Here is a 12,273-nt window from a genome sequence, read left to right on the forward strand (position 1 = left end):
TGTTTCATAGAGAGTTCCTTTTATGTATATATATAGAAAGGTTCAACAGTAAAATTCCATATCTGAATATAACAGTTCAAGAAACACATAAAAATGTTTTTAAATTAGTACCTTCTGAGGAGTATTTGTCAAATAATACCTTTTCCCTGACTCACTCACTCCTACTTATCTCCATGTTATAATAGTGAAACAAATTGACGTCTATTTCTTTCACACAGATGCTGCATCCAGTGTGTATATCCCATATATTATGAGCAAAACCAGTGCTAGCTGTAATACACGCATGAAGTTCAGACCAGATATTAAAGACCTGTATAAAGGATTTATATACTTAAATTAAATTTACATTGTTTGCCAAAACTCTATCTCATTACCTGTCCACACAGTCAACATCTGGATCCTCTCCCAAAGACCAATACAGAATCTTTTTTCACCTAAGGAGCTCAGGTCCTGTAATCTTCCACAGTCCTTAGGATGCGAGGACATCTTACAGACTTTAGTTTGTTTATGTTGCACAGAGGGAGGTTCAAACTACAAAGCCAACTAAGTAACCAAGAGTTTAGGGGCAGCACGTAGTCTCTTCCTTGCAGTTGAAACGGGTTTCTTCTACCTCACTTGAATCAGGCTCTGACTTGGGTAAGTGCTGTTCCTTCCTTCTCTTTCCAAAATGTCAACAAATCAAATTGACAAGGAGAGGAATCGAGAACTGATCAAAAAGAAAGCTGTTCCCAGCTGAAAGGCAGCAACCAACTCATTGTCTCTCAAATATTAGTCCATAAGCTTCTGTAAAAACTACCATCAACACTACATTCAGTGGTAGGCTGAAACTTGTCAGGAGTTTCTCAGCTGCTACTTAGAAAATCATGAGATGTGAGCTGGACTGATAAAGAGCATGTTGACTAAATTACTTAATTAAGCTTTTAATATGCAATTTAAATACTCTTCATAAACCCAATACATTTTTATTTTGAACGTACAAGTATATTTTGTTCACTCTGCTTTTTTATTGAAAATTTCACTCAACGGATTTAATATTCTAGATCAATATCAATTCAATATTCTTTGAATTTCCTAATTTAAGCAAACAGAAGAACTGCAATAATAACTATAATTTCTTTTCAGCTAGCATACATAAGATGACTGACAAACTAGCACAATCTAATATATAGGAGAAATATTCATAATTACAGACTTTGTCAATAAAAGAGTGCACCAACTGTGCATATATCTGACTTCCGAAAGAAACAAGAATGCTAATCAGTTCATTAGGAGCCTTTGGGTTGTGATATTTAGCGACAGGATGTAATAGCCTGCTTGTCCATGGAGTCTAATTGTACTCAGGATGAAAAATTATTTCAAACAAAGCACGATCCTTCCTTTCTGAGATTTCCTGCTGGTTTCTTTTTATGAGCCGCATGCTTTTCAAGACATCAGCATCATTCAGCTTTCCTTGTCATAGGAATAAAAGTAAAGACAGGTCCAGGCTTTATCATGCTGAGCAGGATTATCTAACCTTTACATCAAACCTTTTTTGCTTCGTAATTTACTGAAGTTCCTGTTTTTCTAAAAGTGAGCTTCTTTAATTAGTGTGTTCACAGGCATTACTAGAAACCGTATGGAACTTTACTGTTTTGAAATTGCTGCCTGTCTCCTGGGGGAGAGGTAGTAGGTGAGGACAAACTATTCCTGTTCATAACATTTACTGTTCAAAATATCATATTTGAATAGTCTAATACAATGAAATATGTAGTATGGCCGGTTTTACCCATACTGACTTATTCTCAGTAAGACCAAACTGACAGCAGTCAATACCCAATGATTAGGGAAAACAAGAAGGAAGCTTGGCAAGTATAGCATGATAATTCAACTGATGTAGTATTTAGTTTCTAACAGTCTGCGAGTTAGTGATTTTTCTGAGCTAAAGCTACCTCTGTGTTGAATAGCTCCAGACGTACTACCTTTAGCTAACTATCTAAGCCTTATATGAAATTCATTTACGTTTTCAGCCTCTACAACATCCTAAAAGTAAATGTTACAATTTAATTGTCTGTTGTGCTGGACAGTGGTCTACATAGGACAAACCCTGCTTATTTATAAGACACAATGAACATGTTCCTGACTTTCCTCCTGTGTGCATACAAAATTACAAGTATTTTTACTATATTTTCCTTTTTTGATTTTCCACCTTCAGAGCCCTCATCTATTAAAACTTCCCTTATGCAGAAACTATTGCCTACTGCTGATCATTGTCATCATTCTCTGCCACATCAGTAGTGTACTTTTTGAGATGGGGTGATGGAAGCACTCAAGATATAAGAGTATTACTGATTTTTATAGCAACATGCTTTTAACTGTGATTGTTCTCAATTGTTCTAACATAATGTTTTCCCTCCAGATCTATTACACTGTAATAATCATTGAAGTTCACTTGCTCTTTTGTCAGCATCTGCCAGTATCTCCCTTTTGACACGAAGCGGATTTTTGGGGTGGGTTTTTTAGGGTTTTTTTTTAGATATTAATCCAGAAAAAACAATCATTCCACTTTTGACCTAAGAAATTTATTTCCTTGGAAGTCTTTGTAATATACCTTGTTGAAAAGTGTGTGGAAATTCAGTTATGCTCTACCAACTGTCCTACCTTTATCTGCATGCTGTAATAGAACTGCAAGGAACGGTTTCTCTTTACAAAATCTGTACTGACTCTCCCCCATCATATTATATCTCCCACATACACACGTTGGTTCTGTTTTTATTTAGTCTTCATCAGTTTTCTTGGTAGAGAAGCCAGACTTGCAGATTCATTTCTCAGTTTTTCCCATGCCCTCCTTCTTAAGTGAAGCTAATTGTTTCGAGGTATTCTTCACCCATTCTCAAATGAATTTTGCTAATTTCTCTCCTATCTGTTTTCTAGGTATGGAAGTTTTGCTAAGCTGTTTTATATCTGTTTTATAGATATGGAAGTTTTATAACCACATCTCCAAAGAAATTATCTGTTAGTTCAAAACCTAGTCCTCAGCTTAAAATACAAAATGTTATAGGGTATTTTAAATGCCAGCATCATGACTATTTTGGATTAACAAGAGTCTGTCCTTTTTCATAGGCTTGATTTCCTAGTAAGTGCTTCCCATTTCTAACTTCCTAGACTACACATAATTTTCTTAACCAAGCACAGACTTTGTATAGTCCTAGCAATATTTCTGAGAATGTTATCATGGATATGTTTTCCTCTGACTCCCTAGATAATAGTTTATCTCTTGCCTTCAGGACCCCTCTCTCCTAGTTCTCCTATTATGCTATTGGCTTCTTCAGGGACAAAACTTACATTTTGTACTATAGAGACAGTATGCAGGTGGGCTGCAACATATCTCTCAAAAACACATTGAGCTGGAAAAAAAGCCAGCAACAACAACAAACAGTACAACCTCACCAACAAAATACCAAACTTTACAAAAAATGAGTAGCAACATTGAAAGGTTACAGATAGCCCACGGAGTCCAGAGAAGGCCTAAAGCTAAGTTGTAAACACTTTGGTTGCAGCTAGTTTACTGAAGAGGAAACTGGCCTTAATGCAGCAAGAACCAGTATATCCCACTGGCCTCAGGGTCCCTTGCCATCTTCTATTTAGTAGTATGAGATTAATCAAGACAACTGTCTCTCGAGTCTCCCTGCCTTTGTACTTAACAAAGTAGTCTTCCAGCTAGGTAATAACCTAGCCATGCCTGCAGAGGAAACTTCAACCTGTCTATCTGCAGATATTTCTGCTTCCAGATTAGTCTCAATGCCAAGAGTATATGACCATCACCTGGTAGAGAGGTTTAAGTGAAAGAACATTTTTTTCTGCTTTAAGTATCTTCATGTCACAAGGCTTTCTTATGAGAGGGACAGGCAGTGAAGTTGGCTGCAGGATTTGGAATAAATAGTGAGAAAAGGAATTTTGGCAAAAAATAAGATCAGAAACCAGTCTTCACATGATATGAATCTCATTTCTGAAATAAGAGAAATTTTTTGGTTCTGTGGTTGCATGTACAAAAACATTCACAGTGGTAATGCATACACTAGAAAACAAACACACACAGGGTGACAGACATCTTTTTCTAAGATATTCTCACATAAAAAATCATTTAACACTAAAGTGAAGTGCTTAACATTCCTATTATAAGTACTTTTCACTAAATTAAGAAACTTATACACAGTGTAAAACCTGGCAGTAAGCATTTTTCTCCTCATTTTATCTACTGCAGATGAATCCTTTAATTGTTCAAGTACTCAGTTTTTGAGGGGGAAAAAAAAAAGTTCTATTTTTCAAAAGTAAATGCTACAGACTAGACAGAAGTTATGCAAAGAAATTTGAAGATTAAGGTAATGCAGTTAAATTACTTCTGTTTTGTTTTTTCAGAAGAATACGCCAAAGGATATTGACATTTTTGCTACAAACTTATCGTGCTTATCTTCAGGAACTGGAAAAGTCTGCAAATCGTTCTCAAGCTGCTGGAGTTGCCTCTCCATATGCTTCAGGGTCTTCTCCAGGTTTTCTGCTGAGACTAAAATACAGAACATTCATTCTGTTAACACCTTAAACAAGAAACATTGTTTGTAAAATACGTAAGTTAAAACCTTACCCAAATCAGCATACTACATTTTTAATTCTGAAATAAAAGCACACTGAACAAATTACAATACAAGATGAGGGGGTCACTAGACAATGTTCAGTTCCCCTCACTTACGTGGTTGCCTTATTCTGATTAGATGTATGCTTTTGAACACTTCATTTGGTTTTATTTTTATGCCTAAAGTATTGCACCGCAATTAACAGTCTGTTTTAAATAACCTGAGATATACATATGCCAGTCTGCCTCTTCTGATTAACCAAAGGATGAGTTTTGAAACTAATCCAAGAAGCACAAAGCTTTCTTCAGTCTCATTCTGTTAAAACAGATAATACGAACATTTGTATGGAAGATCATGAAGAAAATAAGACCCTCAAAACACAAAGAAAATGGGGCTATTAAACACCTACGCATGAAACGTAAGACCCAATTCCCTAGTTTGAAAGCACAATGTCTGGTAAAAAACACAACCGAGTTTGTCAGAGTGAAAGTGCTTGCCAAGCTGGAGAGAAATGCAAGCACTTGAGAGGGTGCAGCAGAGCAAAACAGGGACTTAGGAAAAAGAAAACAGTAGGCATGAAACATCAGGGATTTACAGAAGGATGTAGAAAAATTGCAAATTTTCTTTATCAGAAAGTGAAAGACAACTTTCATCCATTTGAAGCAATGCATGGAAGTTGAACACTTGATTTGTAAATAGTTGATTAAAACATCAATACCACAAGAGTAACCTGAGCATAACTCCTGTTACCATCTTGGATTTATTTATTGCAATCAGTTAAAACTTATTTCCTGATTATTTATGAAGTAAACTTGACATTTAAATACGTTCCATGGGAACAATACATAGAGATAAGAACATACTCTGAATTTTAGCCTAATGACTTGATTATTTTTTCTTTTTTTTTTTCATTATTTATTCCATTCATAATATATACTGTATCTATAAAGGTAAAGCTACCTTAAACTTCATCTAAAAAAATCCCTGGAGAAAGCTTGTGGTTCTTTGATGTTACTATGATCAGTAGGGGTCCATGATTTCATCCACTGAGTAGAATTACGTGATGGAAAATACAAGATACACACACTGAACACATCTTTCTCTCATAAAAGCCTGACAAGAGTCCCCAAACGACTAGAGCAAAATGTTGCATAGCAACTACAATCCAATTCATAGCTGAAAGGTTAACACAACTATAAAATGATCAATGGCAATCTGTTAAAATGTTAATGTAACCTAAAAAAACCCAACACCCAAACAATTTGGAGACAATAAACTTTTCTAAAAAGAATAAGGGAACATAAATATATGTTCATATAATTTTTAACTCATCATTTGGTTTATAATAATAATTTTTAAAACCCTTTGTTTACTCAGAAACATTGTTTTCCAATCGTATGTCAGACTTGGCAGATTTTCACTCAGCGATTGGTAAGCCCAAATCATCACCAGGTAGTAGTGAAGCAACTGCCTTGTTTGGGAAGCAGAGCTAAAATTAGAAGCTGACAACGTTGACTACAGATGTGTTTCAGTCTTCACAGGTTCCAGAAGTGAACCTGATTTTAATAGAAAGTTATGCTTCTGCTGTCACAAGAAGCCTTTGAGGGTAGGCACACACAATTTTAAGACACTGATTTACTTCGCTGCTAAGAAACAGAATATAATACCTTGTGCTTAGTATAACCATCTATAGGACTCTTCACAATACAGTTTTCCTTGCACAAAGAGTTCACAGCATGACATTGAACTGACATACTTACAAAATGTCAGAATGGTAAGACTCAGAAAGTACACAGGTTTAAAAACAAAACAAAGCAAAAAAAAAAAACAAACCAAAAAATCCCAACCCACCATAAAAACCTTCTATATCAATTGCAGGCAGCAGCTAAGTAACAGCTACCTTCTACCCACACACAAAAAACCCCAAACAACTCAGTGCCTAGAGCTGATTAACAGATTGTATACAAGAGATCTTCGAATTCTTGCTTCCAGCAAAGCTGATTTTTTTATTTCTATTACTTCAGTTCTTTTGACATTAAACAGTTACATATTTGATCAAGAATCTTTAGAACTCTTATCTTGTTCTGAAGGTGTTTTTTTCCACTGTCATGATCTTAAGTTGTTCCTGAATATAAAAATTCAGCATTCCTTTGATTTCAGCAGTGCACAGCTATTAGATGCACTTTCCTTTAAGACTGTATTTCTGGTGACAGCCTCAAGCAAAGGCTAGCTCACAACGTGCTGGTATTCGTTTGGTACTATTGTCTTTGTAACTTCCAATTGACTGAAAAATAGATGAAAAAAATCAAATCTGCAAATATAAGCAGCTCTTCAACAAAAAGATCACATGAAACACCTACCAACCTTCCTTTGTGCTCCTCTGGAAGATATGGTATAAAATCTGTAGGGACATAGAAGAATAGCAGAAGAGAAAAAAAATAAAATCCTTAACTTTAACTTTGACCTCTAATCTGAGGAGGATTCAGATATGAACCCAAGCCAAATTGAAGTAAGCAACTCATATAATAGTTTGGAAACCAAACCAAAGTCTGGGGTTTTGAATGTTACTGAGCCCACAAAACCAAGCTGTTCATTGAATACAACGCATGTGTGCCTGAACACCTTCTCACTCATACCGTCTGGACTCTCATACCCTTTTTCAAAAAGGCTCCTGGTATTTTTGTAGGCAATAATTAGATTTTCTTGTCTTTTGCCTTTCATGGTTAAAACAACTTTGTCCTTTAAGTTTCCTCTCTTGATTCAGGTTTTCTAATACCATGATTATTCCAGAAGCCTCTTCACCCACTTCTGTTTTAAAATCTTTCTGCACAGTATTTCAGGTGATGACTCACCAGCCCTTTTAATGTTTGCATTCCTATTTCTACAATTCTACTGAAAATACCTTATCTGATTATCTTACGACAAAATATCCTTTTTCTAGACCAAAGCCCTTATTACAGTATCATGACGCATGATCCTGTACTTCATACTATCGATTTTTCATTTCTTTTACTCTGCTTCCTCAGGATCATTCAGCGATGAGAACCCAGTCCCCCTGTCAGCTGGCAAAGCTGTCTAACCCTTTGTCAGATACACCCATGGGTTCAATACCACAATTTTATTTTTTTGTCATATTCCTTTTAGACAGTACTTTATGTTTCTTCCACTTTTTACGCTAATGAATATTCTCCCATTTCACATAACACCAAATGTTTTCCTGAAGTCAATATAGATTTCACAGTTAAAAGGAAAAAAAAAAGAAAGAAATTAATAGTCAAGCTAACAGACTAGTCTACGACCAATAAATTCATTTTCATTCTATGCTACCCTCATTACCTCCAAGTTTGGTTATTCTTTCCTCTATAAACTTTCATATCAGTAAGGTCAGAAAAAGGGATGTATAATTGCCCATATAATTCTTTTCTCCTCAGCTTCTTAAATATTCTGCAGTCGCACACTACTATAGCCACGGCAAAACTTGGTAAAAAATGTACTTACTAAACTTTTAGTTCCATATCTCAGTTATCTCAGATTCCAGAAATGGAAACTGGTATTTACAATATGAGAATACAGTACTCTGATTTTTTTTTTTTCCAACAAATTTCTATAGAGACATTTTGCTCCCCTCTCCCCCACTCCCAGATCATTATTCTTGCTTAAAATTAAAGCAATATTTCATCTGGTTTTGACTACACCTGTTTTATCTGAAATCCTATAAATAATTCTCCAAAGCAAAGCAATACTGTTTGTGTGCTCTCTCATTTATATTGCTGTAAACCTTCTGCTACTTTTTCAAACAGATATTTCAGCAATCCTATGAGCTGCCCACCCTGTACGATAATCTTCTTGATTGGTTGCAATCTCCATATCAAGAGAATCTTCCTCTTGCCTACAGATATTTTGCTTCCCTTGTGCTATTCTAGCCCCTGTATTCTGAGGGGAGACAGTGACAGTGACAAGCTGATCTCTAGCCTGATACAGAAAACTACACCATACTATTAACAAGAAAAAATGAAAATATACTATTGCTTTTACCATTTGAACCTCATACTGGTCTGATAGACAGACTTTACCGAATAATTCTCTAAAATTGCCAATGTATTACTGATGCAGCATTTAAAAGAAAAGTTAAATGAAAAAAATATAGCCTGAATCCCCCCCCAAAACCAACCAGAAAAACCCCTGTACTGTCAGATGGGTTTAGAGCACTAACAAAGAAATATTCCAGAGGCAAAGTATTAGAAGGTTTCTGTAAACACTAGCAAAGGCCTGAAATATCCATTAGCAGTGGAATAAGATCTAGTTGGATATATACAGTGTCACAGAAGACTGAAAATACAACATTTATGCTTTATTTCTCCTAAGACAACGTTTTGTCTTGTCTTCTACAGCCATTTTCTGGCTTTTTTGCCTTTTTTTTTTCTTCTTTGTGTGTGTGTGTAACAGGCATATACAATACTCTTGTTGAAATCCTGTTTTCCCCAAAGCTCTGACAATGTTGTTACCTCTGGAGCCCTCAGACTTTCCCTTCTGTAGCCAAAGCAGCTCTCTAAGCAGAATTTAATTAATTTCTCCTATTTTGAATTCAAATATGAGCACACTAATGTGTAATTGGTAAGCAACACATAAGCATTTTTGTACCCAGTTCCCTAGTAATAACAGTAGTATCATCAGTAGGAATAGGCCTCGGACCTTATACTAACTGTGCCTATACCACCTACGCAAAAGCTCTGGCCTGCTAGACTTGTTATAAACTTCTTTTGAGAGACTCCTGGGCAAAATGCAGCCTGACACCACATATCTGTTTTTACGATGCAGAGTTTAATCTCAGAACTTGAAAACACGGACAAAAGTTGAAAACAGAAACCCCTGAATGACAAACAATTCACTGATGGTCAGTTATTCATCACTGGATTGCTACTGAAAGAAAGAAGCAGCTGCTAAGGCAAGGGGAAAAAGTGGCCAAGCAACAGGATATGGCACCTGCCCCAGCACAGCAAACTAATACCCTCCGGTGTCGCACAGCACACAGTGATATGGTGCAGTGGTGGACTAAGAACTGACAAGAGACAGAATTATCTTACATAAAAAGGAGTCAGTTTTGAGGAGGGAAGAGAAAAGACGACCCTCGCATCAGTTAAGGCTTTCCTCACTGAAGAGCTCTTGAGGCTCATCACCTTGGGGACCCAGACCTTGAAGTACTAAGTACTGCGCTCACTGCAGCGTATTGGATATTTACAGCTAATTTAGGATATGACTGTAACTAACTGCTTTGAATACACAGTGATAGTGATTAATAATGATTAAGAATGAGCCATTAGCATGAAATGTTACGAATATCAGTCTAGTAAAGTTTAAAATAAAAGCTTAAAACCAGTCAGATATATCAGTCTTCTAAACAATCCCACCACTGCAATCTAACTCCTTGAGATAGATATATAGGTAGCGAGACCATGGAAGGAGGGGATGGCCACTTGGGAGGATGATAAGACTGTTGTCAGAGGATGTAGGGAGTCAACTAGGAAAGCTAAGGCCTCCTTGGAGTTAAGCCTTGCAAGGGAGGTCAAGGACAACAGAAAAGGCTTCTTCAAATACATTGCAGACAAAACTAACACTACAGGCAATGTAGGCCCACTGTTGGATGAGGTGGGTGCCCTGGTGACAGAGCACATAAAGAAGGCAGAGCTACTGAATGCCTTCTTTGCCTCTGTCCATACTGCTGGAGACTGTCCTCAGGAGCCCCAAGCCCCTGAGGCCCAAGAGGAAGTCCGGATAAAGGAGGAGTTTGACTTCATTGATGAGGAATGGGTTAGGGATCAATCAAGCAAGCTGGACATACACAAATCCATGGGCTCTGATGGGATGCACCAGTGGGTGCTGAGGGAGCCGGCGGAAGTCATTGCTAGACCACTCTGCATCATCTTTGGTAAGTTGTGGGGAACAGGTGAGATGCCTGAGGACTAGAGGAAAGCAAATGTCACTCCAGTCTTCAAAAAGGGCAAGAGGGAGGACCCGGGTCACTACAGACGGTCAGCCTCACCTTCATCCCTGGAAAAGTGATGGAACATCTTATCCTTGGTGCTGTCTCTAGGCATACCAAGGATAAGAGGATCATTAGAAGCAGTCAGCATGGTTTTACCAAAGGGAAGTCATGTTTGACCAACCTGATAGCCTTTTATGAAGACATAACCAGGTGGATAGATGATGGTAGTGCAGTGGATGTGGTTTATCTTGATTTCAGTAAAGCATTTGACACCGTCTCCCACAGCATCCTCACAGCTAAACTGAGGAAGAGTGGTCTGGATGATCGGGTAGTGAGGTGGATTGTGAAATGGTTGAAGGAAAGAAGTCAAGAGAGTTGTGGTCAATGGGACAGAGTCTAGTTGGAGGCCTGTACCTAGTGGAGTCCCCCAGGGGTCGGTACTGGGACCAGTACTATTCAATATATTCATCAGTGACTTGGACGAGGGAACAGAGTGCACTGTCAGCAAGTTTGCTGATGAGACAAACCTGGGAGGAGTGGCTGACACACCAGAAGGCTGGGCTGCCACTCAGAGAGACCTGGACAGGCTGGAGAGCTGGGTGGGGAGAAATTTGATGAAATACAACAAGGGCAAGTGTAGAGTCTTGCATCTGGGAATGAACAACCCCATGTACCAGTATAGGTCGGGGACTGAGCTGTTAGAGAGTAGTGTAGGGGAAAGGGACCTGGGGGTCCTGGTGGACAGCAGGATGACCATGAGCCAGCAATGTGCCCTTGTGGCCAAGAAGGCCAAGGGCACCCTGGGGTCTATTAGAAGGGGTGTGGTCAGTAGGTCGAGAGAGGTTCTCCTCCCCCTCTGCCCTAGTGAGACCGCATCTGGAATAGTGTGTCCAGTTCTGGGTCCCTCAGTTCAAGAAGGACAGGGAACTGCTGGAAAGAGTCCAGCGCAGAGCCACAAAGATCATTAAGGGGGTGGAACATCTCCCTTATGATGAAAGGCTGAGGGAGCTGGGTCTCTTTAGCCTGGAGAAGACTGAGGGGTGACCTCATCAATGTTTGTAAATATGTAAAGGGTGAGTGTCAGGAGGATGGAGCCAGGCTCTACTTGGTGATGGCTGATGATAGGACAAGGGGCAACGGGTGCAAGCTGGAGCACAGGAGGTTCCACATTAACATAAGGAAAAATTTTTTCACTGTGAGAGTGACAGAGCACTGGAACAGGCTGCCTCCCAGAGAGGTTGTGGAGTCTCCTTCTCTGGTGATATTCAAAATCTGCCTGGACGTGTTCCTGTGTGACCTACTCTAGGCGGGCCTGCTCTGGCAAGGGGCTTGGACTAGATGATCTTCCAAGGTCCCTTCCAACCCCTAACATTCTATACAGAAGCACCCCCCCCACACACACACACATATATGCACTTGCAACACTTCCCTACTCATTAAAATCAAGCTCTCTCACCTTCAGGAGTCTATACATCTGCACAATGTATTCAGCTTTTCTATTCTGTTGCTCTTTCTGCCATTTTAAGGTTCCTCTTGCAACTGATTTCTGCATAACCCATTTGATTTTTTTTCCTTTGTCTTTTAGTAGATATGTTTCTCCCTTATAGAATATCAATATTTGTCTTAATCTCGCTACCACTTAAAATGCTATACAGCAATGAAGTCTCTCAGTAACATCCATAT

General features: G+C 38.4%; 1 protein-coding gene across 2 annotated transcripts in view; it reads right to left on the reverse strand.

Annotated features, from left to right (window-relative positions):
• The window catches only part of DIAPH3 (diaphanous related formin 3), a 272,276-nt gene that overhangs the window by 88,076 nt on the left and 171,927 nt on the right, over nt 1–12,273 (reverse strand). For both annotated transcript variants that reach the window (XM_086481984.1, XM_086481982.1), the window contains exon 23: nt 4,416–4,540. In XM_086481984.1, the coding sequence (XP_086338110.1) occupies nt 4,416–4,540 (125 nt within the window). The remainder of the gene's footprint in view (nt 1–4,415; nt 4,541–12,273) is intronic.

The sequence above is a fragment of the Leptosomus discolor genome, chromosome 1 (genome assembly GCF_034619465.1).
Source record: "Leptosomus discolor isolate bLepDis1 chromosome 1, bLepDis1.hap2, whole genome shotgun sequence".
Taxonomy (NCBI): Eukaryota; Metazoa; Chordata; class Aves; order Leptosomiformes; family Leptosomidae; genus Leptosomus; species Leptosomus discolor.